At 35.3% G+C, this 26,260-nt stretch overlaps 1 protein-coding gene and 1 long non-coding RNA gene across 31 annotated transcripts in view; both read left to right on the top strand.

The window, feature by feature from the left end:
• The window catches only part of LOC117316684 (cytosolic carboxypeptidase 3-like), a 186,846-nt gene that overhangs the window by 64,660 nt on the left and 95,926 nt on the right, over positions 1–26,260 (top strand). For 29 of the 30 annotated variants that reach the window (XM_033871403.1, XM_033871393.1, XM_033871419.1 and 26 more), the window contains exon 5: positions 16,706–17,362. In XM_033871403.1, coding sequence (XP_033727294.1) covers positions 16,706–17,362 — 657 coding nt within the window. Of the gene's footprint in view, positions 1–10,226; positions 10,376–16,705; positions 17,363–26,260 lie in introns of those variants that run through there. The other variant, XM_033871408.1, reaches the window with a different exon arrangement.
• Positions 12,951–14,715, top strand: LOC117316688. The gene is made up of 3 exons (XR_004529972.1): positions 12,951–13,272; positions 13,386–13,456; positions 14,028–14,715. It is a non-coding gene; the product is annotated as an uncharacterized LOC117316688 (long non-coding RNA).

Below are 26,260 nucleotides of genomic sequence, written 5' to 3'. Positions count from 1 at the left end.
TTACTTCAGGATTTTAATCTTGTCTGAAGACCTTCTGACTTTTTAGGTCACCTGAGACGAAGTCTCAAGTGACCTATTCTAATCGCCTTTTGTCCGTCGTCGTGCGTCGTGCGTCGTGCGTCCGTAAATTTTTTACATTATCGACTTCTTCTCCAAAACCACTTAACAAAATTCAATGAAATTTGGCAGAAAGTTTCTATGGCTGAAGGTCAACCAAAATTGTGAATTATATGGTCCCCACCCCCCAGGGGCTTGAGGGGTGGGGCCAAAAAGGGTCAAATTGACTAAAACTTCAAAAATCTTCTTCTCTACTCTCAGATATGGTGGAGTCAAACACTCTTTATAGATGAAAGGGTCTTGTGGTGCTTTACCAAAATTGTGAATTGCATGACCCTGGGGTCTCACGTTTGCCCCTGGGGAGGGGTAAACTTTACTATAGTTTATATAGGGAAATCACATTTTTGACTATTATTTGTTGGATTTCTATTGGAATTCATTCTAACTTGTATCAACTTATCAGCATGGGATGACAGTTTGATGGTATGTACATGTTGGCCCTAATTGACCCCCAGGGGCTGGTGGGCGGGGCCAAAAAGGGTCAAATTGACTAAAATTTCAAAAATCTTCTTCTCTACTTTCAGATATGGTAGAATCAAATACTCTTCATAGATGGAAGGGTCTTAAGGTGCTTTACCAAAATTGTGAATTTCATGACCCTGGGGTCTCACGTTTGCCCCTGGGTAGGGGGTAAACTTTACTATAGTTTATATAAGGAAATCACATTTTTGACTATTATTTGTTGGATTTCTATTGGAATTCATTCTAACTTGGTTCAAATTATCAGCATGGGATGACAGTTTGATGGTATGTACATGTTGGCCCTGGTTGACCCCCAGGGGCTGGTGGGCGGGGCCAAAAAGGGTCAAATTGACTGAAATTTCAAAAATCTTCTTCTCTACTCTCAGATATGGTAGAATCAAATACTCTTCATAGATGGAAGGGTCTTAAGGTGCTTTACCAAAATTGTGAATTTCATGACCCTGGGGTCTCACGTTTGCCCCTGGGGAGGGGGTAAACTTTACTATAGTTTATATAGGGAAATCACATTTTTGACTATTATTTGTTGGATTTGTATTGGAATTCCTTCTAACTTGGTTCAAATTATCAGCATGGGATTACAGTTTGATGTAATGTACATGTTGGCCCTGGTTGACCCCCAGGGGCTGGTGGGCGGGGCCAAAAAGGGTCAAATTGACTGAAATTTCAAAAATCTTCTTATCTACTATATGTTAGAATCAAATACTCTTCATAGACTGACCCCATTAGGACTGATGGGTGGGGCCAAAAAGGGTCAATTTAGTTGGCCGAAATATTTCAAATCTCAGGTGACCGTTAAGGCCCTTTGGGCCTCTTGTTTAACTCTTTACGTACTCATTCAAATTTTGCGGTCGCTACCGGAAGTGAATGCTGGGTAGGTCCTTTGTGTATTGGAACATATGGCTATCACATCAGACGTCGATAAAACGATCTTTCACTGTTGTGTGATGCTTAATATTAAATGAAAATTATCGTACGGAACGAGTAATGAGTACGGAAACTCTTTTACCCAATTTTCCTTTGAAATACGCAGAATCGCGGGAAATGACATGTTGATCGGCACAATTTGATTGTGTCACAGGTGTGCAAGTAATCACGCAGCCAAAACATTGTTTTTTCGTGGGTTTAAAAATATTTTACGTATTTCTTACTTATTTTGATGATAAACGTTACTCAATTATATATATTCTATCGTTTTTAATAGCTTTATTGTGTTTAACACCTCCACAATCTTGCAGAAAACGAAAGTAAATTTGAGGCTGCCATTTAGCAGCTCTGTAAACAACCTGGCATGAACCGGTGGAATTCTTTGAAATAGACAATATTAATGAATGAATATGCTTCCGGTACGTAAAATAATTCATCAATACAATATTTACATTGCTTATTTTTTCTTAAAAACATCATTTCCGATTAATTCCTTCGTATGACTATGCTGAACCAGCATTTAATATCAACATCTTTCACGATGTTTTCCGACGATTTGAGTCGTCACAAAGGATGAAAGGCACGTTAATTGCGACGTGTGTAGTCATCATGAAGGATACAAGAGCACGTTTTTGTGTCGTGTGTAGTTGTCGTGAGTATGGAAAGAGTTAAACCCATCTCTATGCAATTGAATGATATATGATTATGATTTAGTCTTCTTGTAACATAATATCTTATGCATTTTAATATAATTATGAAATCAATATCATTTTGGCCAGGGGCTGCAATAGCTAGTTGATTAGAATGCCTGCCACTTAATTTCAGGCAAAGATCTGAGGTTCATGGTTTTATGTATATAGATTCATATTTCCTCGGGAGGCTGAGAAATTGGGCGGTCTATGCTGTAGTGGTTGGGTTAATGGGCAAGATCGACACTTGACCTTTATTGCTCTGGATGGCATGCGATTGGCCTCCCCTATGTCTTTCAGTGAGGTAGTCACCAACTACTACAAGGAGACCCCACCTAAAAATGACCCTGGCCGTTCATGGGACGATAAACCCAGCAAACAAACAAGTCACTTTTGCCTCATACAATCAATTTCGTTAACACAGCAGTACTCTTGTTTTGTCTGATTTGGTTTTAGTTGTGTATGAAAATTGATTACTACTGAGTTTAAACAAAGCTATTGTCATTTGTGTCGTTAGATAAAATCTTAGCCCTGAGGGCCGATAGACAGTGGAACTCTAATAATCAAATATATTTAAAATATAAATAAGTTATTATGTACCGGTAAGAGTCGTGATATAATATCATGGTACCAAGAGCCGTTAGACAGTGGTACTGTTATACCGAGGGCCGTTAGACAGTGGTACTGTTATACCGAGGGCCGTTAGACAGTGGTACTGTTATACCGAGGGCCGTTAGACAGTGGTACTGTTATACCGAGGGCCATTAGACAGTGGTACTGTTATACCGAGGGCCATTAGACAGTGGTACTGTTATACCGAGGGCCGTTAGACAGTGGTACTGTTATACCGAGAGCCATTAGACAGTGGTACTGTTATACCGAGAGCCGTTAGACAGTGGTACTGTTATACCGAGAGCCGTTAGACAGTGGTACTGTTATACCGAGGGCCGTTAGACAGTGGTACTGTTATACCGAGAGCCGTTAGACAGTGGTACTGTTATACCGAGGGCCGTTAGACAGTGGTACTGTTATACCGAGGGCCGTTAGACAGTGGTACTGTTATACCGAGGGCCGTTAGACAGTGGTACTGTTATACCGAGAGCTGTTAGACAGTGGTACTGTTATACCGAGGGCCTTTAGACAGTGGTACTGTTATACCGAGATCATTGATGGTACGTACAAATGTTGAGTCGTGATATAATATCATGGTACCGAGGGCCGTTAGACAGTGGTACTGTTATACCGAGGGCCATTAGACAGTGGTACTGTTATACCGAGGGCCGTTAGACAGTGGTACTGTTAGAATCATTGATGGTACGTACAAATGTTGAGTCGTGAGATAATAGCGTGGTACCGAGGGCCGTTAGACAGTGGTACTGTTATACCGAGGGCCGTTAGACAGTGGTACTGTTATACCGAGGGCCGTTAGACAGTGGTACTGTTATACCGAGAGCCATTAGACAGTGGTACTGTTATACCGAGGGCCGTTAGACAGTGGTACTGTTAGAATCATTGATGGTACGTACAAATGTTGAGTCGTGAGATAATAGCGTGGTACCGAGGGCCGTTAGACAGTGGTACTGTTAGAATCATTGATGGTACGTATAAATGTTGAGTCGTGAGATAATAGCGTGGTACCGAGGGCCGTTAGACAGTGGTACTGTTAGAATCATTGATGGTACGTATAAATGTTGAGTCGTGAGATAATAGCGTGGTACCGAGGGCCGTTAGACAGTGGTACTGTTAGAATCATTGATGGTACGTATAAATGTTGAGTCGTGAGATAATAGCATGGTACCGAGGGCCGTTAGACAGTGGTACTGTTAGAATCATTGATGGTACGTATAAATGTTGATTTGTGAGATAATAACGTGGTACCGAGGGCCGTTAGACAGTGGTACTGTTATACCGAGGGCCGTTAGACAGTGGTACTGTTATACCGAGGGCCGTTAGACAGTGGTACTGTTATACCGAGGGCCGTTAGACAGTGGTACTGTTATACCGAGAGCCGTTAGACAGTGGTACTGTTATACCGAGGGCCGTTAGACAGCGGTACTGTTATACCGAGGGCCGTTAGATAGTGGTACTGTTATACCGAGGGCCGTTAGACAGTGGTACTGTTATACCGAGGGCCGTTAGACAGTGGTACTGTTATACCGAGGGCCGTTAGACAGTGGTACTGTTAATAGCGTGGTACCGAGAGCCGTTAGACAGTTGTAAGTACATATGATTAAATGTTCTTTGAACATGTGTGTGTCTCCTCAGAGTTATAAAACATAAAATAAGGATATCATTAATTCAATCAATGACTCGCAATAACGAACATATAAGTCGACTAAAAACAATACTATGTTTTGGATGATAAGGGTATATATATGTCCCTTGATGTTACCTTCAGCCTGATTTTCCTCACTTTGTATTCGTATGCAATTTGAGGTTAAGAAGTTGTATTAAGTTGAAAAACTTGGATGTCAACTTGTTAATTTGGGATTTCATTTCGGTTTTTAAAAGATCGGAGCTTTAGTTTTAGTAGATCTGAATAATTTTGGTTAGGGCAAGTATGATTATGGTAAGAACTAATATGATTTGGGTAATGAGGATATTTATTGCTATCCGATAGAACAACATTTAGGGGAGACCCTTCCTCAAAATAACCCTCGCTGTTCAAATGGCAATAAAACTAGCAAACAAACAAACTGATCTTGAGGATGACATTAAAATTAGAATGTTTATTAATAATAAGTGTCTGGATGATACTGAACAACAAAATTAACTACTTATCAAACATCTTGATGACACTGATTTCTGAAATATTCAGTCAATGGACAACTTCCTTGCATTGTTCTTGTCTATACGATTACGATCAGGTGTTGGGGTATTTAATTATCCGTGTTTTTTTTTTGTCTAAATGTACTTGGTGCGAAGTTAACCTCAAAACAGATTTAAAACAATTTCATTGTGATATTAAACTGGCTTCTGATTGATATACAAAGAGACATACGTGGATAGTGTAATATTGATTTAAAGCTTTGATTACCCGCTAAAAGTACTCTTGTCAAAGATTTAAGTCAGTTGATTTTTGTCTGATTAACCATTTGTTAGTTTTGACTCTATGTAATGATCTGTGTGTATGACAACAAGGTTCATTGTGTGAACAGGGTTTTGTTAAACAAAAGTATCAATTACTCGTCACTGGATACCGTCATAAATCCTTTACCGGGGTATTTTATTCTGTGCATTTTTTACATATACTTGTAGTCATTGTGTATCCTCAATCGAAGTCCAACATCTGCCATGCGTAAACTTTTCACATTTCAAACTTCCTCTCAATCTCTACCTGTGTGATTCAGCTCTCATGACGAAGTGTAGTTATTATTCATGTCGGTCCCAAATCCAAGATGGATGCCTTGGCCGCCATCTTGAAAAACACATTTTAAACTTCTTTTTTAGAAATTGTATTGTAGGGATGTTAAGGAAGAGGGGCCAAAAAAGTGTTGTTTTTTTGGCCTCTTAAATACTTTTGACATGGCAGTCACCTGCTGATCGAGTGCCCATTTTTTTAATTGTTAAAAACAGCTGTCATATTGAACTGATTTTGTTGTATAAGATTCTGAGATATATTACTGTGTTTGACCTGTTAAGCATACTGTGTACATGCTGTCAAAAACATAAAAAAGGCACATTTAATAAAACCATGTGAGTTTACATGTGAAATCTGGATGGATTTTTTTTTCATTGATATACCTCGGACAAAAGACCCAAAATGATATTGGCAAATCTAAAGTGAGGTAAGTTAAGTGACTTTTCTACAAGACAATACAATATATGATTTCAACAAGACAATACAATATATGATTTCTACAAGACAATACAATATATGATTTCATAAAAACAAACTGCATTTATAAAATCTCAAAGAAACGAGTTGAAAAAAAAATAAAAAAATAGAAAAACAAATTCCAAAGTAAAAAAAGTGATCCAAATGCAGCAGCGATTTAAATACTATTGAATGTCTGTTACCATGTTGCTACTTTCTCAGTGTTAAGCTGATGTCCAGTAATAAGTCCACACAACATATCTGTGGATTAATATGCCATCTCAGTGTCCTACAGTACTCCTGTCCTTTGACTGGCTTATGCTGGCAAAAAGACTACCTGAGGTACCGGAGAAAATATCAAAGGACTTTTAAAATATATTGATTTTAATATGAAGATGTCTTTTTTTTCTTCTTTCAATTTTTAACATAATTTCAACTGCATATATTGAAAATGACGCATTTACAATAAAGCATTTTTGGATATTTCTTTGTATCGTTTAAGTTCTCCAAGTTCAGTATTTGATCAATTAAATCCAATTCTTTATAACTTTCTCAGTTTTCAATTCTATGGACGATTGTTATTGAGACATTCTCAGGTGATTTCTTTCTAATTTCACGCGATGATGTGATCTTAAATGTCTACTCATAAAGGCAAGAACATTTTAGTTTTTATTTGCTGGTGTGAGAAGGATTCTGTTTCAATTATAGCTCTTACAATGTTTTTAAAATACAGTTGTGTGCAAAATCCATTTGTAACATTTTTTACGTAGAAATATTTTTTTTCTTTACCAATAAAAATAGCTAGTAGCAATAAATTACTGGTATCTCAATAGCTGTTACCCCTAGAGGCTTTTAAATTAACTTATTTTACATGCTTCAAAATCATATCAGTTATATATATACTTACGACAAGTTACTGACAATTTGGATGCCCATATGATATCCGTTAAGTTTTATTTCTGTTTTTAGTATGTCTGAAATTGTAAGGTAATGATTTATTGCATAAAAAATCACCTACCAATATGCTGATTGACAGGTAAGAAATGAATGTGACAAAATTGTTTTTGTATTCTTGCTTAGGAGAAATATTCTTCGTGTCTGTTCATGCATGTGTGTACAATTGTCCCTGATTTCATTTCCCAGTCATATTTGCCATGCTATTTCATGTAGAATCTCGAAAGATAATGAGCCAGTACATAACAGAAGAAGGTCACTGTGACCTATATTCTGACCTCTTTAAGGCAAAAAACATCAGAGGATATTATACCTGAATACTGTAGACCCTTCATGATTTGTCAGTATGATTGTTTCATCACAAGAAGAGGATGCGTCTTATAAAATAAATAGGTCACTGTGATTGTATCAGTGTTATTATACAATTTTGATGGCAAATATATACATGTAATGCTTACAAATATTTTGTTGTCCTTCAATAAGCCTCAACCCCGCCTTTGAATCAAATTTTATATTTTGGTCCCTCAAGGCTTTCTACAGGATAAATACGGTAATAGAATTTCTATATTGAACTGCAATAGAAATGGGAGGGCTTATTACCAGATATAGGCATATTGCAAGGTAATTCTTTTCATTGACTTAAGGACTTGTATACCCCACGCTCTTGTGGTTTTATGAAGGGTACGTAGCACTGGGTTATTAAAAAAACTATTTTAAGATAAAAAATGTTGCTTAATATGCCAATTATATTCACAGTTGCTCGACGGAGCATCAAATTTTTGTCCGTTAATTCACGGAGAGGGATATAACGATGATACTCTGCCAGATCCACTGGATGTACAGGTGTTTAACATGAATTATCATTCCAATTTGAATAAAACGCCTGTGTTTGAGGTATTCATTCATTTCTGGCATTATTGTGATACCAGCTGATTCTATTGTATTGACAGTGCGGCTTGTTACATTGTGAACTGTATATGAACCGTGTACGGTATTATAGTAATTAACCTACAAGCTTGTTTCAGTGGTCCACAATATGGTTCCCCAGGTTTAAGGTACTATATAACATTTCATTGTGATTTAAAACATTTAATGGTTTGTCATTGTGACACATATTACTATATAGTAACGCTGTGATGTTTTGTCTGTTACGTAACGTGTAATGATTTCTCTCAAGTACCTAAAATACCACAGATTGCCGATTAAACCTCTACTTGAGAAGTATACACTGCCATCCATATAAAACATTTCATATCTTTTCGACTTATTGAAGTATGATATATATGAATCCATGGCCACTGATCATTTGGATTAAACTTTGTCTATGCCGCCTCCCCTACAGATGTTGATAATTACCATGTCAAGTTGTATTTTGATCAAGTGGATAATAATTATAATTATAAGTTGCTTTTTTGTTCTCTTGTTTCCTCTCAAGCTGACTTAGATGATGGGTAAAATGGGCCTTGGATATTTAATTAAGACATTGACAAAGCCTTGAAATGGCCTTGAATTTGGTTGGACATAATCCGTATTAACCCTGCAAGAAGTAAAGTTATATTTTCTAATTAATCCCTTCCCCATTGTAAATTTGGGTAGGACTTATTTGTGAATTTAGTACATTTAGTTTACATTTTAAAATTGATAATTCTGCAAAATTGAATAGCTTAATTATGGGCTTAATTGCAGAAAAATATTATATAAGATATCATAGACAATTTACATGTTATGATAGCATTGACACTATGATATATACAGGTACAGTGTAGAAAGTGAATGGTGTAGGGGAAGTAACTCCGTTGTCTTTAATGATTTTGAAAAACACCCAGCTGTCTAATATGATTTAATATAATCCAGAGTGTCAGTCTTTTTATATAGAACTTGTGTAATTACTGCAATGACTTTGCTTTATCTTCTTACACATTACTTCTATTATTTATACTTTTTGTATCGAAGATTGACAATATTTAGACAATCATTAGATGTTACAGTTCATTAAATAAACTGAAATCAAAACATTTTTATTTTCATTTTATTATACATTTTTTTTTATTATTTAGCTAAAGAGAAATTCTTTCTAGTTAAGTCAATATCAGCTGCAGCTAGTCTCCTACAAATTACAATAGATTGCTGAGCTTTCAAATAGGGAAAATTTGAATTTTGAATTTAAGTGTAAATTTTCTGGGAGAAAAGGTTGACAGTTATCCCAACTTTGGTTTGGTTTATTTTGTTTAACGTCCTATTAACAGCTAAGGTCATTTAAGGACGGCCTCCCGTGCGTGCGACATGCATGCGTGTGGTGAATGCGTATGTGTGTTTTGGGAGGCTGCCATATGTCTGTGTTAAGTCTCCTTGTGATAGGCCGGAACTTTTGCCGATTTATAGTGCTACCTCACTGAAGCATACTGCCGAAGCGCCCAGCAGCACTATCCCAACTATAAAAGCACTGCATGAAGAAAGTTTTAAATATCAGACTTTAGCAGTTCAGCATCCTACTAAATGTAACAGTATCCAAATTTGGACCTTAATTAGCGACTAGAATTTAGCATACCTTAAATATATAATTATGGTATATATATACAGTTGGTAATATTTGCAGAGGAAATGTTTCATTTTGGAAATTAAATATAGTGTGAAAATAAATCCCTATTTATGTATGTGCACTTTATACAGATATTTACTGCAGCATGTTGACGAGATGTGGTACGTAATAGCATGGAATTAAATATCTGTGAACAATGTTCGACTTAGGGTCGAGCGAAAAATATTACCTACGTAAAATTTACCCACTTTTCATACATGTATATTGTGTTCAAGATGACCTTGATCAGGAGTTTGTAAAAGTTTATCAATTGTCCACATGTAGCCTATCATTTCTCATTGAATAAACAAACATGTTGACCATTAGTGACATTGTTCTTGATAGAAGGAATGTGGTACAAGTGTTTCTAACTTATAATCTGAACAGATCTGATTAAATCCGCTTCTGTTCAGCATGAGATTTAATGTTTTTGAATGACATTTGTAAGGATCTTAGCCTGGGATTGTTAAACCATTCGGCTCTTGGTTTACAGACTGCACCATGGAGCTTTGACCTTGCCACACCTAAACGTTATTATGAACTGACCAGGATCAAAGGTGGACTTAACCCATTCATAAATAATAGGGGGTGTCCATTTTACTTAGGTATAGTTTTAAATCTGTGAAAAATTTAATATGTTTATGAACAAATCCTTGTATGTGGTCTCTCTCTATGCTTCATGCCATGAAAATAATTATGACAATGTTGAAAATTGTTTCATTTAATAATTAAGGACCAACATAGGATTCATAATGTTTGAAATTCATGCAAAAAGGAAGCAAAGAAAAGATCGTCTCTGTAAACGCAGAAAAGGTAGGATTTGTCAAGTTTGTGTGGTAATTTGTTTTAAGATTGGGTAATATTTACGTTCAATGTAATTAGTCCAATTAAGTTTGATATTGGACCAGGATATTTAACTAATGATTATTAATTCTATTTAAGAATTTGTCATATGTATGATCAAATATTTTTGGCATTATAATTTTAAGTTCTTATGAAGTGTGATGTCATATAGGTTTTGTTTTGTTATCAAGCTCTCCTAGGTGGAGTTTTGAGACAAAGTTGTCCTAGGTGGAGTTTTGGGACAAAGTTGTCCTAGGTGGAGTTTTGGGACAAAGTTGTCCTAGGTGGAGTTTTGGGACAAAGTTGTCCTAGGTGGAGTTTTGAGACAAAGTTGTCCTAGGTGGAGTTTTGGGACAAAGTTGTCCTGGTGGAGTTTTGGGACAAAGTTGTCCTAGGTGGAGTTTTGGGACAAAGTTGTCCTGGTGGAGTTTTGAGACAAAGTTGTCCTAGGTGGAGTTTTGAGACAAAGTTGTCCTAGGTGGAGTTTTGAGACAAAGTTGTCCTAGGTGGAGTTTTGAGACAAAGTTGTCCTAGGTGGAGTTTTGGGACAAAGTTGTCCTAGGTGGAGTTTTGGGACAACCCTTATCAATTTGCAGCATGGACTGCAATGCAGCATATGCTGCAATCATGCTGCTTTTATGCTGGCATCATGCTGCTAGTTTCACAGCATGATTGCAGCATGTGCTGCATAGCAGCATGGTACCATGCTTCTGTACAGCATGTACTGCAACCATGCTTTAAAAATTGAGGTAATTGAATATCTGAACTCTATCATGCTGCAATCATGCTTTGTCGACTTAGTTAATTTATCATATGCACTGTATCATGCTGCAACCATGCTGCAATAACTTTGCCAGTTTGGATATCAAATCATATCATGCTGCAACCATGCTGCAATAACTTTGTCATTTTAGACAGGATATGTACCATGCTGCAACCATGCTGCAATAACTTTGCCAGTTTGGATATCGAATTATATCATGCTGCAATCATGCTGTGTGGACTTAGTAAATTTATCATATGAAATGCATCATGCTGCAACCATGCTGCAATAACTTTGGCATTTTAGATAGGATCTGTACCATGCTGCAACCATGCTGTATTAACTTTGCCATTTTAGATACAAACTGTACCATGCTGCAATTATGCTGTATTAACTTAGTTAATTTAATGAACTGCACCATTCTTTCATGTATTAACATAAATTGTTTAAGTTGAAATGTGTATATGCTTGGCCATTCTGTATTAGCTTAAAAGGGCATTCCTTTGTTCGGACATCACAAAATTTCTGTGGGTGAAATGAAGGTCCAAGCGAGGATCCAAAATCTAGGACCAAATTTCCCAGGTACCAAGATTAACCTAAACAATTATTAATTAATAAAATAAGATACAGAAAATTAACAAAAGTTGGTATTAGATATTTTAGTATCTTTTTTTTAATTTTAAATAAAATATAGAAAATTTCCAGGTATCAATGGTGATAACAAAATAATTTTTAAAAACATGTTTGTGTTGCAGAATTTCCTTTTTATACTTGATCAGTACCACACATATTTATTTAAAATTCAATAACAATTATTTTAATTAAGTATTTCGTTTATAACTATGTTCTTTGTTAGTATAACGGTTCACAGCTTTTAAATGTGATATTTTGTCAGCTTTCACTTGTAGTTCTACCTCAGAAGGAATTAACTTAAACATTGATGAATGTTGCAAGTTAGTACATTCGTGTGACGACTTAAAACTCATCCCTATAAAAATTTCATTCAAATTTTCAGAGTTTAGATCGTTTTTTGAAGAACCAGTATATTGACTTTTGCTTCGATTATACACTTTTTATCGGAGATAGAATTAGTCACTTTATCCAAACACTGACATAAACCAAGACGTTGCCATTTACCATGCACCAGCTTACTACCAGGTAGCCATATATGTAACATGTTCGCCAAAACAAAATCGGGGTCACTCTACCAACAGTTACACATGTGCTTGGAATAACGCTTTTAATTCAATCAAATAAGATTAAAATCACCTGCTCTTTGTCTTTGTATCGCATACTTTCTGGATATATGCGGTGTTAAGATTACATCTGATAATAGCATACGAAATCACGTCGTGTTTGACACAACATTCATCGCTATAAACTCCAATAAACATGTGTCGAACTTATGTTGTCACTCGGACGCTTCCTTGTAAAACGTATATTGAAGTTAAGCGCTGTGATGATCTCGACCTCGACATGAGTTTACTAACAACAGACGATATTCCCGTACTTTAATCTGAATTATTTGAAATCGTGAACATAAAAAGAAAACGTGCATTGGTCGGTTCCTCGTCTGAAAATACATCCATATTAAACAATAGGCGTATGACAGACGAGGCCAAAACCTCTGGTCAGATTACATGTTTATCGTTCGGTTCACCTATGACCTCGTTTGTTTACCTTGCTCCCGAGATGTGACGAGAGTGCTCCTCGAGCTCGTGCGATCTAAATGTGCACGATGCAAGTATTAAATACTGTAATATTTATCTTAAAAGTATCATACAATAGAAGTTTATGATTTAGAATAAAAAACACGCACAAGTAAAAATGAATCGTGTTAATCTCTGGCAGTAAAATATTTATCCCATGATGCAACACACACGAGTTTAGCGGGAAGTCTGATAGCCATGTTTGAATTCACCGGATGTTTATTTCCAGAAGAAAAGTATAAACAAACACGACGATAGCCTAAAAACGAAGTTTGTTTCCCGTCTTACTGAAGAAGATCGACTTACTTCAAGTTACCGACGAATGAATATCAGCTTTCTCGTTGTTTTTGACGACCGATGCATATTTTTACCGACAAACATCGTTACGAGACAGGGTAAGTTTTAATTATATAATCTTCTTCACGTTCTGACATCGTTTCACATTATACGACGATGAATTTGATATAGATCTATTCATATCAATAATACCTAATTATTTATTTTTCAGGGTTTTGATGATTAATTTATCACAGATTACACGGCCGAAGGAAACGCAGTACCGATCCATGTGTTACAATCGTAAGTTTTCAATTTTATTTATTTATTATTAGGGCCTAACGATCTTCGGCCCGACTTTAATTGCATTTTTCCCCACTCACACAACCCTTGTTATGATTATGACGTACATACGTATTCACAAACAATGGTGAGGAAAATTTGTGTTTTGGATAATGAAACCTTTCGTGAAAGATCTTTACCTCCACATTCTTTTGAGGATCGATGTTTGCAGATTATTGCATCAAATTGAAACGATTAAATGAAATAGGTGAATTAAGATGAATTATAAGTAAGTAACATTGTTTTATGTATAGTATATTGCAGTTTCACATTGATATGAACTGATGGAGAATTCGGGAGTAGCTTGATTTAATTAATAATTAAGTCATCCTGGCAAGTTTTATTTTGTAGCTTTGTGTGGCTGGCTTAAATTTTCTTGATAAAAAGGCTTCCAAAGCAACATAATGAAAATGATAGCAAAGTGATCATGAAAAGTACATAAGTGTAATACATACATTATCTTCAAAAACTTGACAATTATTCTAATTTTGAAATAAAAGAATATTCTAAAAGTCTTTCTTTCTTCCAACAGAGACTGAGTCTGCATGCAGTACATTCTGGAATGAGGAACACCGCATGCATTGTGGTCCAAATTGATGGCATTGACTTAACACAAAGCAGAAAGGAATGAAGAGAAATTAAGAAGTTTATGTTTCACATTAATTAAGATTATTCGAGATATGTTATCTGTCGAGGTATACAACATTTCCTTTCATAATAAAAATGTAAACATTAATATATATATAAAAAAAAATCATGTATATAATCTAAAAATCCTTGTTAGTTATTTGTTGTACTAGCAAAAAATATAATATAGTCGTCTCAAGCTTGGTTGTATTGAAATCCCCGGGGACAGTGACAGAGATATATCACTACAGTACGTGCTACATCAAACAACACACCATTGTTCAAATTGTCAATCAACATTAATATATTTCATTTAGTCAGTATTTAGAATTGATTCCAAAATTATGATAATCTTTTCACAGTTTATTAGAAATAATGTTAAATTCGATAGAAGTCTTCGACTGTTGCTTGTTTTTGTTTATTTTAAGTTCATGGACACACATGAAAACAGTTTCCAGTACATCTGGGCTACTTCGAGGAAACTACATATACTGTCTGAAATCAGTCTTGTGCGTCGGTGACAAAATGTATACATATCCTACTTTAACTCTGCTGGAAAATATTATTTTGTACTATTTTCCTACTATTTTAGAAAAAAAAAAACAGAATTATAAATACATACTGTAGTATGTACTGACATTGAACTTGTATATCTTGCTGACTATTTTTGTTGAAACAAACCACTTCTAGCTAGGATGAATTGATATTAGTTGTATCTGAAAATTGTACTAGAAAAAGATAGCTGTGTTGTGTATGTGATGGAAGTTTTGAGAAAAAGAATATAAGAGGCAAATAAAATAAGTACCATGGGTAAATTAGAATTAAAATTTGTTTTGTCACATTCTCATTTCATTGATAAGTTTTAAATGTTTGAACTAGAAAAAACAGCCTGTATGAAAAGTTTTATAACATGTTAATTACCAAATAAAATGTAATACAAAAGTATTCTTCAAGTTTTTATTGCATGATTTTAATTGATTTTGTAAACCATGCTGCCATGAAGCATGATTGAAGCATGATCCCAGCATAATTTGCATAATTGAAACATGCTGGGATCATGCTGCAGACCATGCTGGGATCATGCTGCAGACCATGCTGGCTTCATGCTGCAAACCATGCTGGGATCATGCTGCAGACCATGCTGGGATCATGCTGCAGACCATGCTGCAGACCATGCTGGGATCATGCTTCACAGACCATGCTGGGATCATGCTGCGGCCATGCTTCCTTAAAGCATAAATGCAGCATGATCCCAGCATAATTTGCATAATTGAAACATGCTGCAATCATGCTTTAACTAGTAAGAATATATAGTGAGGTAAATTAGGCACCATGCTGCAGTCATGCTTCATTCATGCTGCAATTCCATGCTGCATTCATACTGCATCTATGCTGTGATCATGCTGCAAATTCATAAGGGAAAGTTGTCCTTGTCGGAGTTTTGAGACAAAGTTGTCCTAGGTGGAGTTTTGAGACAAAGTTGTCCTAGGTGGAGTTTTGAGACAAAGTTGTCCTAGGTGGAGTTTTGAGACAAAGTTGTCCTAGGTGGAGTTTTGGGACAAAGTTGTCCTTGTCGGAGTTTTGAGACAAAGTTGTCCTAGGTGGAGTTTTGAGACAAAGTTGTCCTGGTGGAGTTTTGGGACAAAGTTGTCCTAGGTGGAGTTTTGGGACAAAGTTGTCCTGGTGGAGTTTTGGGACAAAGTTGTCCTAGGTGGAGTTTTGGGAAAAAGTTGTCTAGATGGGGTTTTTGGTCAGATATATACAATTTCCTTTCAGTGTTGGTATCAAGGGGTCAGCAGGTTCATTTCTGAAAATATCATCCATCTTAAATAAAATATAATAATGATGTACAATCTTAATAATACATATATCTTCTGCATTTTCTCCAACAGAAAACATTATCATGTTAAATGATTGTTTTGAATAACTGACCATCATGCAATCCGACAAAATTAAAAACTCAGGATTAAGTTAAATGATTGTTTTGAGCATTAAAAACTGACATCATGCAATCCTAAGTCTGACCAATGTCTGTACCTATATATACAATCTACAAGATAGTGCAACACAATCAAAAGATGTAGAAAAGATGTGTAAAAAAAAGTGATGAATTTCTCAACCCTAAATCAGTAAATTGAAATTCCCCAAAATCCAAATCCAAACACAGGATCTTTTTGACACGGTATTTATTACTTCTGGTTTAATTATTGACCCCAAGCCAAAACCTGTATTTTAACCAATTACCATTCCCTACCCCCCCATCTCCTTCCAACCCTCCCACCAGCCTCTTAATTTCCAACATATTTTCCATTAGGAACCACTATATCCACATTCCAGCACATACCAAACTGAATGCTGAAAAACACTAGAGTTGTCTTCCCCTTGTTCGTTTTTTTCCCTTAGTTTCATTGAAAAGTATGCAAAAGTTAACTCCACTTGTAAAAGTCTTTACCTTGATTTCATTGGAAAAAAAACAAGCCAGATTTGTCTCCCCTTGTTTGACTCTTTTACCAATACTTCCTTAAGAATATACTTGAATTATCTCCCCTTATTTGATTCTTTATGCTGCTTTCCTGTTGACAGGCTCTGACGAAGCGTCATGGAAGGAGACGATCCGTTTGCAGATGGAGGATGAGCTGAACCAGAGAGTCCGAGAGGCTCTCGAAACTCCACCGCTTGAGCGTGCTGAAAAACAGAAGCATACACACCCAGGATCCGGATCACGGACAGATGGCTTTGGGTCACGAATTATATTTAATTTTGATAATCGTGACTACTTAAACAGTCAAAACTGGCGTGCCATTCAGGCTCAGCGTCAGATGCAGAGACTTGTCAGAATGAATTACATTCAGCAAAACCCAAACATAGATTTCATGTTCCGTGATGAGTTGTCCAAGTCGAATCAGGATGAATTTCCTGGTGTGTTCGGCTTAGAAAACCTTTCTGAAGGAATCAAGGATTTAAACCGCCAGAGTTTAGAAAAATACCCAACGTTACGGCAAATTCATAGACAGTTCTACACGAAGGAAGGATATCTTGCAGCACTTAGGGCGGGCAAGTTTCCAGATGGGACAAAAATTTCTGTAGAAGGAAATGGGACCTATGTAGACAAATTTGGTGTTGTTAGGGATGGAAATGGCCCCTTTTGGCCATCAGATGTTGGACCTTTATTTCCAACTCCACGTTTTTTGTGGTTTACAGAACATCTTCCTGTGGAGCCATTGTTTTTCCATATACACAGTAAGTACACCAATTTTTATATCTGTTGATAATTTCTTTACAGAGCTTCTTGTGGAGGCGGGTCCAATAGGCGCCATTTTGACTGAGTGATCATGTGAACAGATGAATCATGTGATTGCTAAATTTAGCCAAATCTTGTGGAAAAATCTACCAAATTGTAAACAAAAATGGCGTCGGCCAAAATACTGGAGGGAATAACAAAATACGGGAATTCAGGCTCTCCTCCCGGGAGGAAATAAATGACTTGAAAATAAGGGAGATTTTGTCTCACACCGGGAGGTATGACATGTATGAGACAATTTGACTGTATGTCATAATTGTATTTCAGTCGTTGGTTTAAGAAAATTGAAGAGTGATAAGTAAATTATATATATATATATGTTATTTCTGAAGAAATACAGTCAAACCTGTCATAAAGGTCATCTGTATAAAAAAATCAGTCTGAAAAGGTCATTGGCATTTATGGACAGGTTTGACTGTGTGTCATAATTGTATTTCAGTCGTTGGTTTAAGAAAATTGAAGAGTGATAAGTAAATTATATATATATATATGTTATTTCTGAAGAAATACAGTCAAACCTGTCATAAAGGTCATCTGTATAAAAAAATCAGTCTGAAAAGGTCATTGGCATTTATGGACAGGTTTGACTGTGTGTCATAATTGTATTTCAGTCGTTGCTTTAAGAAAATTGAAGAGTGATAATTAAATTATATATATGTAGTGATGACTCTGGGTAATGGTTACAATAGACACCTCTGATTGTGTTGTACTCCTGAATGGGTGACATTTACAGGTAAGTGACTTTCAGCTATAAGGTGAGCAATTCCCAGGTAACAAATACAAAGGTAAGTAATTTGCAGAAAAACTATATAAAATTACTTTACATGTAAACACTGATGAACGCCTTGGGGGTCATGACGACTCAACAAGGAAGATAAGTTTGTTCACTGTTTGGAGAAAAATTTTGATTTGGTGTCAGAATTTATGATGCCTTAGTCCAAGAATTCTTTTTTTTATGCAGAATTTGATAAATTACTCTGTTTGAAAAATTACTCAGACCTCAAGAGAAAAAGAAATGGTACTGTCTTGTATCATGAGGATTTTTTGTAGTGGAGATATCGATACACACCAAGAAAGATAACTCTGTCAGTCTTGGAGAAAAATCTTCTGTGTAACTTTCATTTGTTGGAGATATTGCTATTTGAGTGCAGCTAGGTCGCCTAATGAGAAATAAAACAAAAAAAAAATTTAAAATTTTAAAAAATTTTGGTAGATGATAGATTTAATACAGCACACTGCAATCAGGTGTTTTGCTTTCATATAGATTTTATTTTTAAAAGTTGCTGTTAAAGTTTTGATTGGTAAGCTGCATAAGGTCGGAGAGGATTTGACAATAGTATATGTTTCATTTAATGGGTTGACAACCTGCATGTGTGATCGTTTATTTCAGTGTAACACCTGGTGATTTTCCTGTTCAAACAAAAACCTAAAAAACAACTACCAAACAAAATCCGCTAAACCAGTCCAAGTTGATCATCAGATTATTGGTAATGAATATATAACAAATTTACTGAAATTTAGAAATACACAATAAAGGTACCAGTAATTGTGTTTTTACTTATAATCATTTAACATGTTTGTCAATATTTCATCCTTTACTCTCCTTCTCAATTTTCATGAAACGTTATGATATACATGCAAGATCACGCAGTTCATAAGATATGGTCCGAGGGCACTTTCAATGATTTTTACCAGGAGTTGTATGCCATTCCTTGAATACAGGGGAAATATGCAATTTATATAATCTATTGGCTCACAATTTTGACAAAGATTTATATTTTATTGATGAATAAGGGTGACGTCTTGATGACAACTGGACGGGACGTATACAAGGCTATCTGAATTAGTCGGTATATAGAGGAGTTATTCCCCCCTTTTTGGCACTGTGGGAGAGGAATGTCAATGTTTATGCAGCCTAGTTGATCTCAATCACTTTGATGTTTGGTGCTACTGGTCAGTTTTAATGACTTGACAAACATTAGACTGACCCTGCTTGTGAAAACATGTTGGTACTATCTGTCAAATTGACATGTTATCTCGTCATACAAATATTGACCAAACACGAATTACCCCTGTAGGATCACAATCCCAGTCCTAAAATAGTCATTATGAATTTTAAACTCTGTTTGAACTGGAAATGATATTAAGTTGAAATACAATTAATCTGACTGGATCAGTCGGAAAATTAAAAAAAAAAAAATTTACCATGTACAGTAAAACTCACTTGTGTCGAACACAGTTGAATCGAATACATCGGATGAGTCGAACGTTTCGTTCGGTCCCGATTTTTTCCCTTCTTTATCTTAGTAAATTAAGCACGTATGACTCGAACACTGTTGAATCGAATACTGCGGTTGTGTTGAATATATTTTGTGGTCCCACCCTTCTAAACTATATACCAAAATTTCCATTTTTGTGTCGAACATCGAGGCGTCATGCTGTCTCAGGTAAAATTTGCTGGCCTCGTCTGATTGACCGAGTGTGACCGATCACCCGTAACGGTGTAAACAGAGCCTATTATTAGTTTCCGGCTGTCGGTTACGCATCATCCCATTGTTTATACAGGTGCTCAGGTGAAGTAAAACGTTCAGGTATACATCACTAAGAATAAAATGTGCACGTTTTAGTCTACAAACCAATATGTGTTCTGTTTACTGTTTTGATGCACAAGGCCGCCGAAAAAAATAAGGAAAAAGTAAACGATAAATTACATATCTTCCATCGAAAAATGCAAAAAAAAATACCTGTCTGTCATTGATTTATCTATATATGCCTAAATTCTGAATACGACGATGCAATAGTAACAATGATATGCGGGATGTTTTTACTCTGTTCAAAAGATTGTGGTAATGCATGATTATGCAGCCGATAAAACACTGACCGCGGCCTTCACCTTTGATACAAAATCAGCACGCGTACGGTCGATCAATTTTCCCGGACTGTTTATTGTTTAATATTGTTAAATTGGAGAACAATATAAACGGATTTAAAGATAAATAATATGAGTACAATATATACATTTATATTCTTATAATATATATGTAACGTTTTCATAGAATATTATGCTGTCATTTGCGACTCCCGTGTGTAAATCGTGTGTCTATGTCAAAGACTATTTTACGCATGAACTTTGTTTTTATCTGTAACTGTGCACAATATTGTTTATTAGATAAAGGAATAATTGTTATCATGTACAATTAATTAATTTCTTTGTTATTATGTATTGCTTATTTTCGACTATGTTATCATGCAAGCACTTGTTCTGCATAAAACCGATGATAGTCGGGTGTTTTGTCTCCGTATACAAACACGGATAAGTCGAACCATCGGATAAGTCGAATATTTTGCTTGGTCCCGTCGACTTCGACTTATCCGAGTTTTACTGTATAATGAAAGTTTTGATTGTTTAATTTGATAAAATATGAGATCTTTTTTCAACGTGTAATTTTAATTGTTCAAATTATTTTTACAAGAATATTTGGATTTTTTTCTGAGTGTTTCTGATCAGGCGGCTGTTTGATGTTTGACATGTAAATGTTTGTTTGAAAATATTAAAACAGATTTATCTTTGTGGACATATTAGAATCAGAAAATAAAAATCCGTTCAATTTTTATCTTAAAATGAATGTTGACTTTTTGACATTTATACACTTATAAGTGTATGTGCCATGTGATAAAAGGATTATATAATGCCAATTAGCCAGACTGAACTACTTTAATCTACAGACCATAGATATATTATATTTTTTATATTTTTTCTTCCTTAATGCAACATACTTTTGTTTTATTTCATGCAAAACCGGTAGTCGTGCATGTGCTTATCAAAAAATGGAATTTTAGACATCACATTTGGTACAGTTACTTAGGGTTTATTCTCAGAATTTTTGAAACAAATGTGTTTATTTTTAATAATTCACCTCTAACCTGTTATAGCCCCATTTTCCCATAGTTTATCAACTTCGCATAGGGTTTTTTGCTTGATCTAATCTGGAGGAAAAATCTGACATTTTGAAAGGAGCTGGTGTGAAGGGAGATAACTGGGTGTCATCTGTATAACAGAGGTGACATATCTTTGACATTTTGTCAAAACACACTGGCTGTCTATACTGAAATACTCTCAGCTTAAAATGGCAGAGGTCTCCATATATAGGGTCAGAATTTATGATATAAAAGTTAGATTGTCGATTGTAATTTAGTTATTGATCAAAGACAGTGTTAAAATATATATTTATAATTATGTAACTGACATAGTTCTTTATTATTGACAATGAACTGGTATGGTCTTACTACCAGGCATATAGACTTCTTATTAGATTTGGACTTTCGGACAAAAATCGGCATATTACCATGCATAGGCTTATTTCCAGTCATGGACTTATTACCAGACTTTGACTTAATTGACATCATGTGAATATTAACAGACAAGGGGTTATTACCAGATATGGGCTTATTTCCAAGCACAGACTTATTCCCAGCCATGGGCTTATATTCCCAGTCATGGGCTTATTACCAATCATGGGCTTATACCAGACATGGACTTTTTACCAGGCATGAGCTTATTTCCAGACATAGACTTATTCCAGACATGGGCTTATTTCCAGTCATGGACTTATTAACAGGCATGGACTTATTAACAGACATGGACTTATAACCTGACATAAACTTATTACCAGTCATTGGCTTATTCCAGACATGGACTTATTTTCATTCATGGGCTTATTACCAGACATTGACTTATTACCAGACATGGACTTATTACCAGTCATGGGATCATTTCCAGTCATGGACTTATTCCCAGACATGGACTTATTACCAGACATGGACTTATTACCAGTCATGGGCTTATTACCAGTCATGGGCTTATTCCAGACATGGACTTATTTTCATTCATGGGCTTATTACAAGTCATGGGCTTATTACCAGACATTGACTTAATTTATTACCAGACATGGACTTATTACCGGGTCATGGACTTATTACCAGACTTGGACTCATTAATAGAGAGCATGCGCATATTACCAGACATGCATGGGCTTATTACCAGGAATATGCTTATCATAGAATACACACAGCATTTGCTAAAATGTCCTTACATCTGGGAGAAAGCGAAAATAGATCAATAGATTCTTTGGGTTTTTTTTCTGGTCTTAAGACATGATGTAAAATAGACCATAACGATGATGTAACTATGATATTGTGTATCTCTGTCAAAGCTAATATTTATACGCCCTGAACTAAATTAAATGTATACAGGTACTCAATGGGAATGTCTACATGATTACAAAACCGCTAAACAAATATTTACCATTGTATGTCTGCTAGCTGTGTTATGTACGTTTCCGTGGGCAACACGTATTATATCAGATCTGTAGGACACTATCCTAAACATTTATTTGGGTACAAAAGAGACACAAATTGTGTTTTAATAGTTATTAATTTCTAGTTTCTATTTCGGTAACAATCCTTTACCAAATATAGAAAATACTCGAAAACATAATTTCAATTCAATTCAAAAGATTAATTTGCTCATTGAATCCAATTTACATTTCCTAATGTGTGGACCCCATCTTCCATGGATTATATCTTTTTATAATCAGAGTATTACGCTGGGTATATCATAAATGGGGTGACCTTTTCAGATAAAATTGACCCCTCAGTATAGTTTGAATGGACTTTATGAAAATGAATGAGGTTCTTTTAACATTTATTATGCTAAAGGCTGTAATTGGTTGGTTTGAATGTAAACCCTGATAATGATGGTGGGGCGATACCTTCTGACACAATATCTGAACTTTAAACTTCAAAAGTTTAAAAATTGGAATTGATTTGTAATGAAGCTGAATATATCTTAATGTCTTGAAATCATATTTGTAATATTTTTACTAAAATTTAATAGCATCAATTAGTATTCATATACATCATTTTGTGTATTAAGAGATTTCCAAGTGTTTATGCACACGGTACCAAATTTCCCAGCATGTAGTTTTTTCATAAAAAAAAAGACAAAAAAAATTAATAAACAAATGAATGAATGAATTTATAGTCATATATATTCATTCATTGTTTCATTAATGTTTTTTTTTGTTATTTCTTTGTTGTTTCTGTCTATTTTTTTTTTTTTTTTATCTTTTATCTATTTCATCTATTCATATGAATAGATATTTATTTATTTATCTTTATTTATCTATATGAACATACAAAAATAAATAAATAAATAAATAGACAAAAACAACAATGAAATACATTTAAAAAAAAAAAACACCAATAAATTCATGGTCGTAAAAGACATCACAAGATATTTCGTGATCTTTAACCCTGAAGATCCTTAATTGTTGAAAGGGTTTAACCCTACATACTGGTCAAGTTCACCACAGAGTCAGTATTACGTGTATATAGTATCCTGTGTCAATATTTTACCCATATATAGACACTGGTACCCAGAAAAGTACTAATTTCCTCGTGGAATGCCTAATAATTAGGCATTCCCGATTATATTAGGCATTCCACGAGGAGATTAGGTACAAAATAAGGAAATTAGAACTTCCACGAGGATTTTAGGCCTAACTGAGGAATTTAGGCATTTCGTGAGGAGATTAGGTATAAACCATGAGGAAATTAGGCATAACATTTTTAAACGTACCGGTGTGATCATGTCACGCACCAACGCCCACACAGCGTGGGGTAGCCTTAGGCGAGTGCCGATCAGCCAGTGTTTACCTGTGTTCTGGTCTGACATGGTCACTCTGTCAGTAGGCCTATTATACGTGTAGCTTGATGTTTAGTGTAAAGTCATCACATTTATGTCATCACATTTATGTAACAGTGTCTTATTTTATGTTTCAGGTATCAACAGCAGTCGGAAAGAAATTCAAGTGTATTATTAAACATTAAAATTTAATCTAAAAAACGAACGTGTTCGATTTTTTTCTAGTTTGTTTGCATGTTTCATCACCCGGCGGTCATTACGTAAAATTAAAGATTATAGCTTAAGTGGCTTCAACACGGCCCTGTATTTAATTGATTTTGTCATTGAAATATATCATAGCACTCGAAAATGATTCACCTTTGAAGCGATCATTTTGGCCATACGATGCTGCGGTCGTAGATTTATGTTGTTTTAATGTTTACCGAAGGCCGCCCTAGAAAAAAAATGAGAATAATCATAGACATCAACTCCTTCCACATTGATTACTCCGTAAATAAGGTGTTGTTTAATCGTTTTGTTACAATATTGCAGCGTTATGATACCGTATAGATTCCGAAGTAAATTGTTTGTTTACACGCATCAACTTCACGTTCCGAGTCTCAGAGAGCCATGCGGTAATCGATAGATCCCGATAGATGGCGCTTAACAAGAAAAGGTAACTCTAAAGTCATACTTCACGGAACATATGTTTTACTGTACTGTACATACTTCAGGAATTAGAATAAAAACAGAAAATTCAAATACAAATCGTTTGACTTTTTGTTATTGTGTCCGACCGGACATGTCAACGATCGCATCAAGCCTATACAGGTAAGTTATTGTGTATGTGATTGTATTATATTTGCTTTTCAGAAATTGGACGTATGCGGTACTGCACATACAGACATTCAGAAATTAGTGTCGTTTTATGACCGACACACTTCGATACATGTCCGGGTTATGTCATTGTGCTTGTGTATATGTTTATCACCGGATCGACAGATGGCGCTTAACAAGGAAAGTTAACTCTAATGTCATACTTCATACTTCAGGAATTAGATTTTCTAGAATAAAAACAAAATTCAAATGAATTTACTTGTTGTTATTTTGTCCGACCGGACATGTCAACGATCGCATCAAGCCTATAGAGGTAAGTTTTTGTGTATGCATGAATTATTGTATGCAGCATAGAGTTACATTTGCTTTTCAGAAAGGGAGATAGTTAACTAGTACCAATTCAAAGTCGTAACGTTACCCACAAACCCGTACCCAAATTTTGGCGAAGACGTACCCGCAAAAACTGGCGAACCCGTACCCTTCTTTTTCAATTAAAATAATAAAGAATATTAAAGTTTGTTTGATAGTAAAAATGTTTTTATCTATTCCAGCATGTATCTCGTTATTTTAGGTACATACAATCTATGTAGAAACATACACTACACGTATGTACATGAAACCAGCCAGCTATGATTTCAATCTGACAAAATGAACAACGACCAATTTTTTGTTTGTTTTTGTTGTTGTCCTTTTTAATAGAAACCGGCAAATAAAATGATGTGTGTGTAATGAAAACATGTGTCGTACATGCTATTGCAGTGTAAACTAAAACCGCGCACTAGCAAAACCATTTTCCGTAAAATGAACACGGATAACACTTATGTACGGCTATTTTTTTTCTTTGATGTACGGTACGGTAAAAAAACCCATTTATGTAGCGTAAAAAATGTACAGGGGAGTCCGCACGTTAAAAATGACGACTTCACAACTAATTCAATATATTATTTATTTCATAGACCCTTTTATGTCGAATACAAATATAGCCTGTCAAATTGTATTGCAGTATTTCAAAGTTAGAGCCTGTAAACAAATTGTGAATCATGACACGAGATCCGTATTAAATAATAAAAAAGGTCGATTAATATTTACTGAAATAAATGATGATATTTCGTGCCATTTGTACAGGCAGGGACATACCATACTCCTACATTTGTGTAACCACGGACAGAGCAATTAAAAATCTTAAGTTCCTAATATCTAACATAAAAATGCCGCTGATTTTATTTTGTATCCGACCTTATTGGGCTGATACCAGTGTGATTAGAACCATCTTCTTGGGATCTAGATAAAATTTACCCTATCGCATTGTCCCGAC

Source organism: Pecten maximus, chromosome 18 (genome assembly GCF_902652985.1).
Source record: "Pecten maximus chromosome 18, xPecMax1.1, whole genome shotgun sequence".
Classification (NCBI taxonomy): domain Eukaryota; kingdom Metazoa; phylum Mollusca; class Bivalvia; order Pectinida; family Pectinidae; genus Pecten; species Pecten maximus.
The sequence above is the reverse complement of the archived record's forward strand: the minus strand, read 5'-3'. Positions and strand labels throughout refer to the sequence as shown.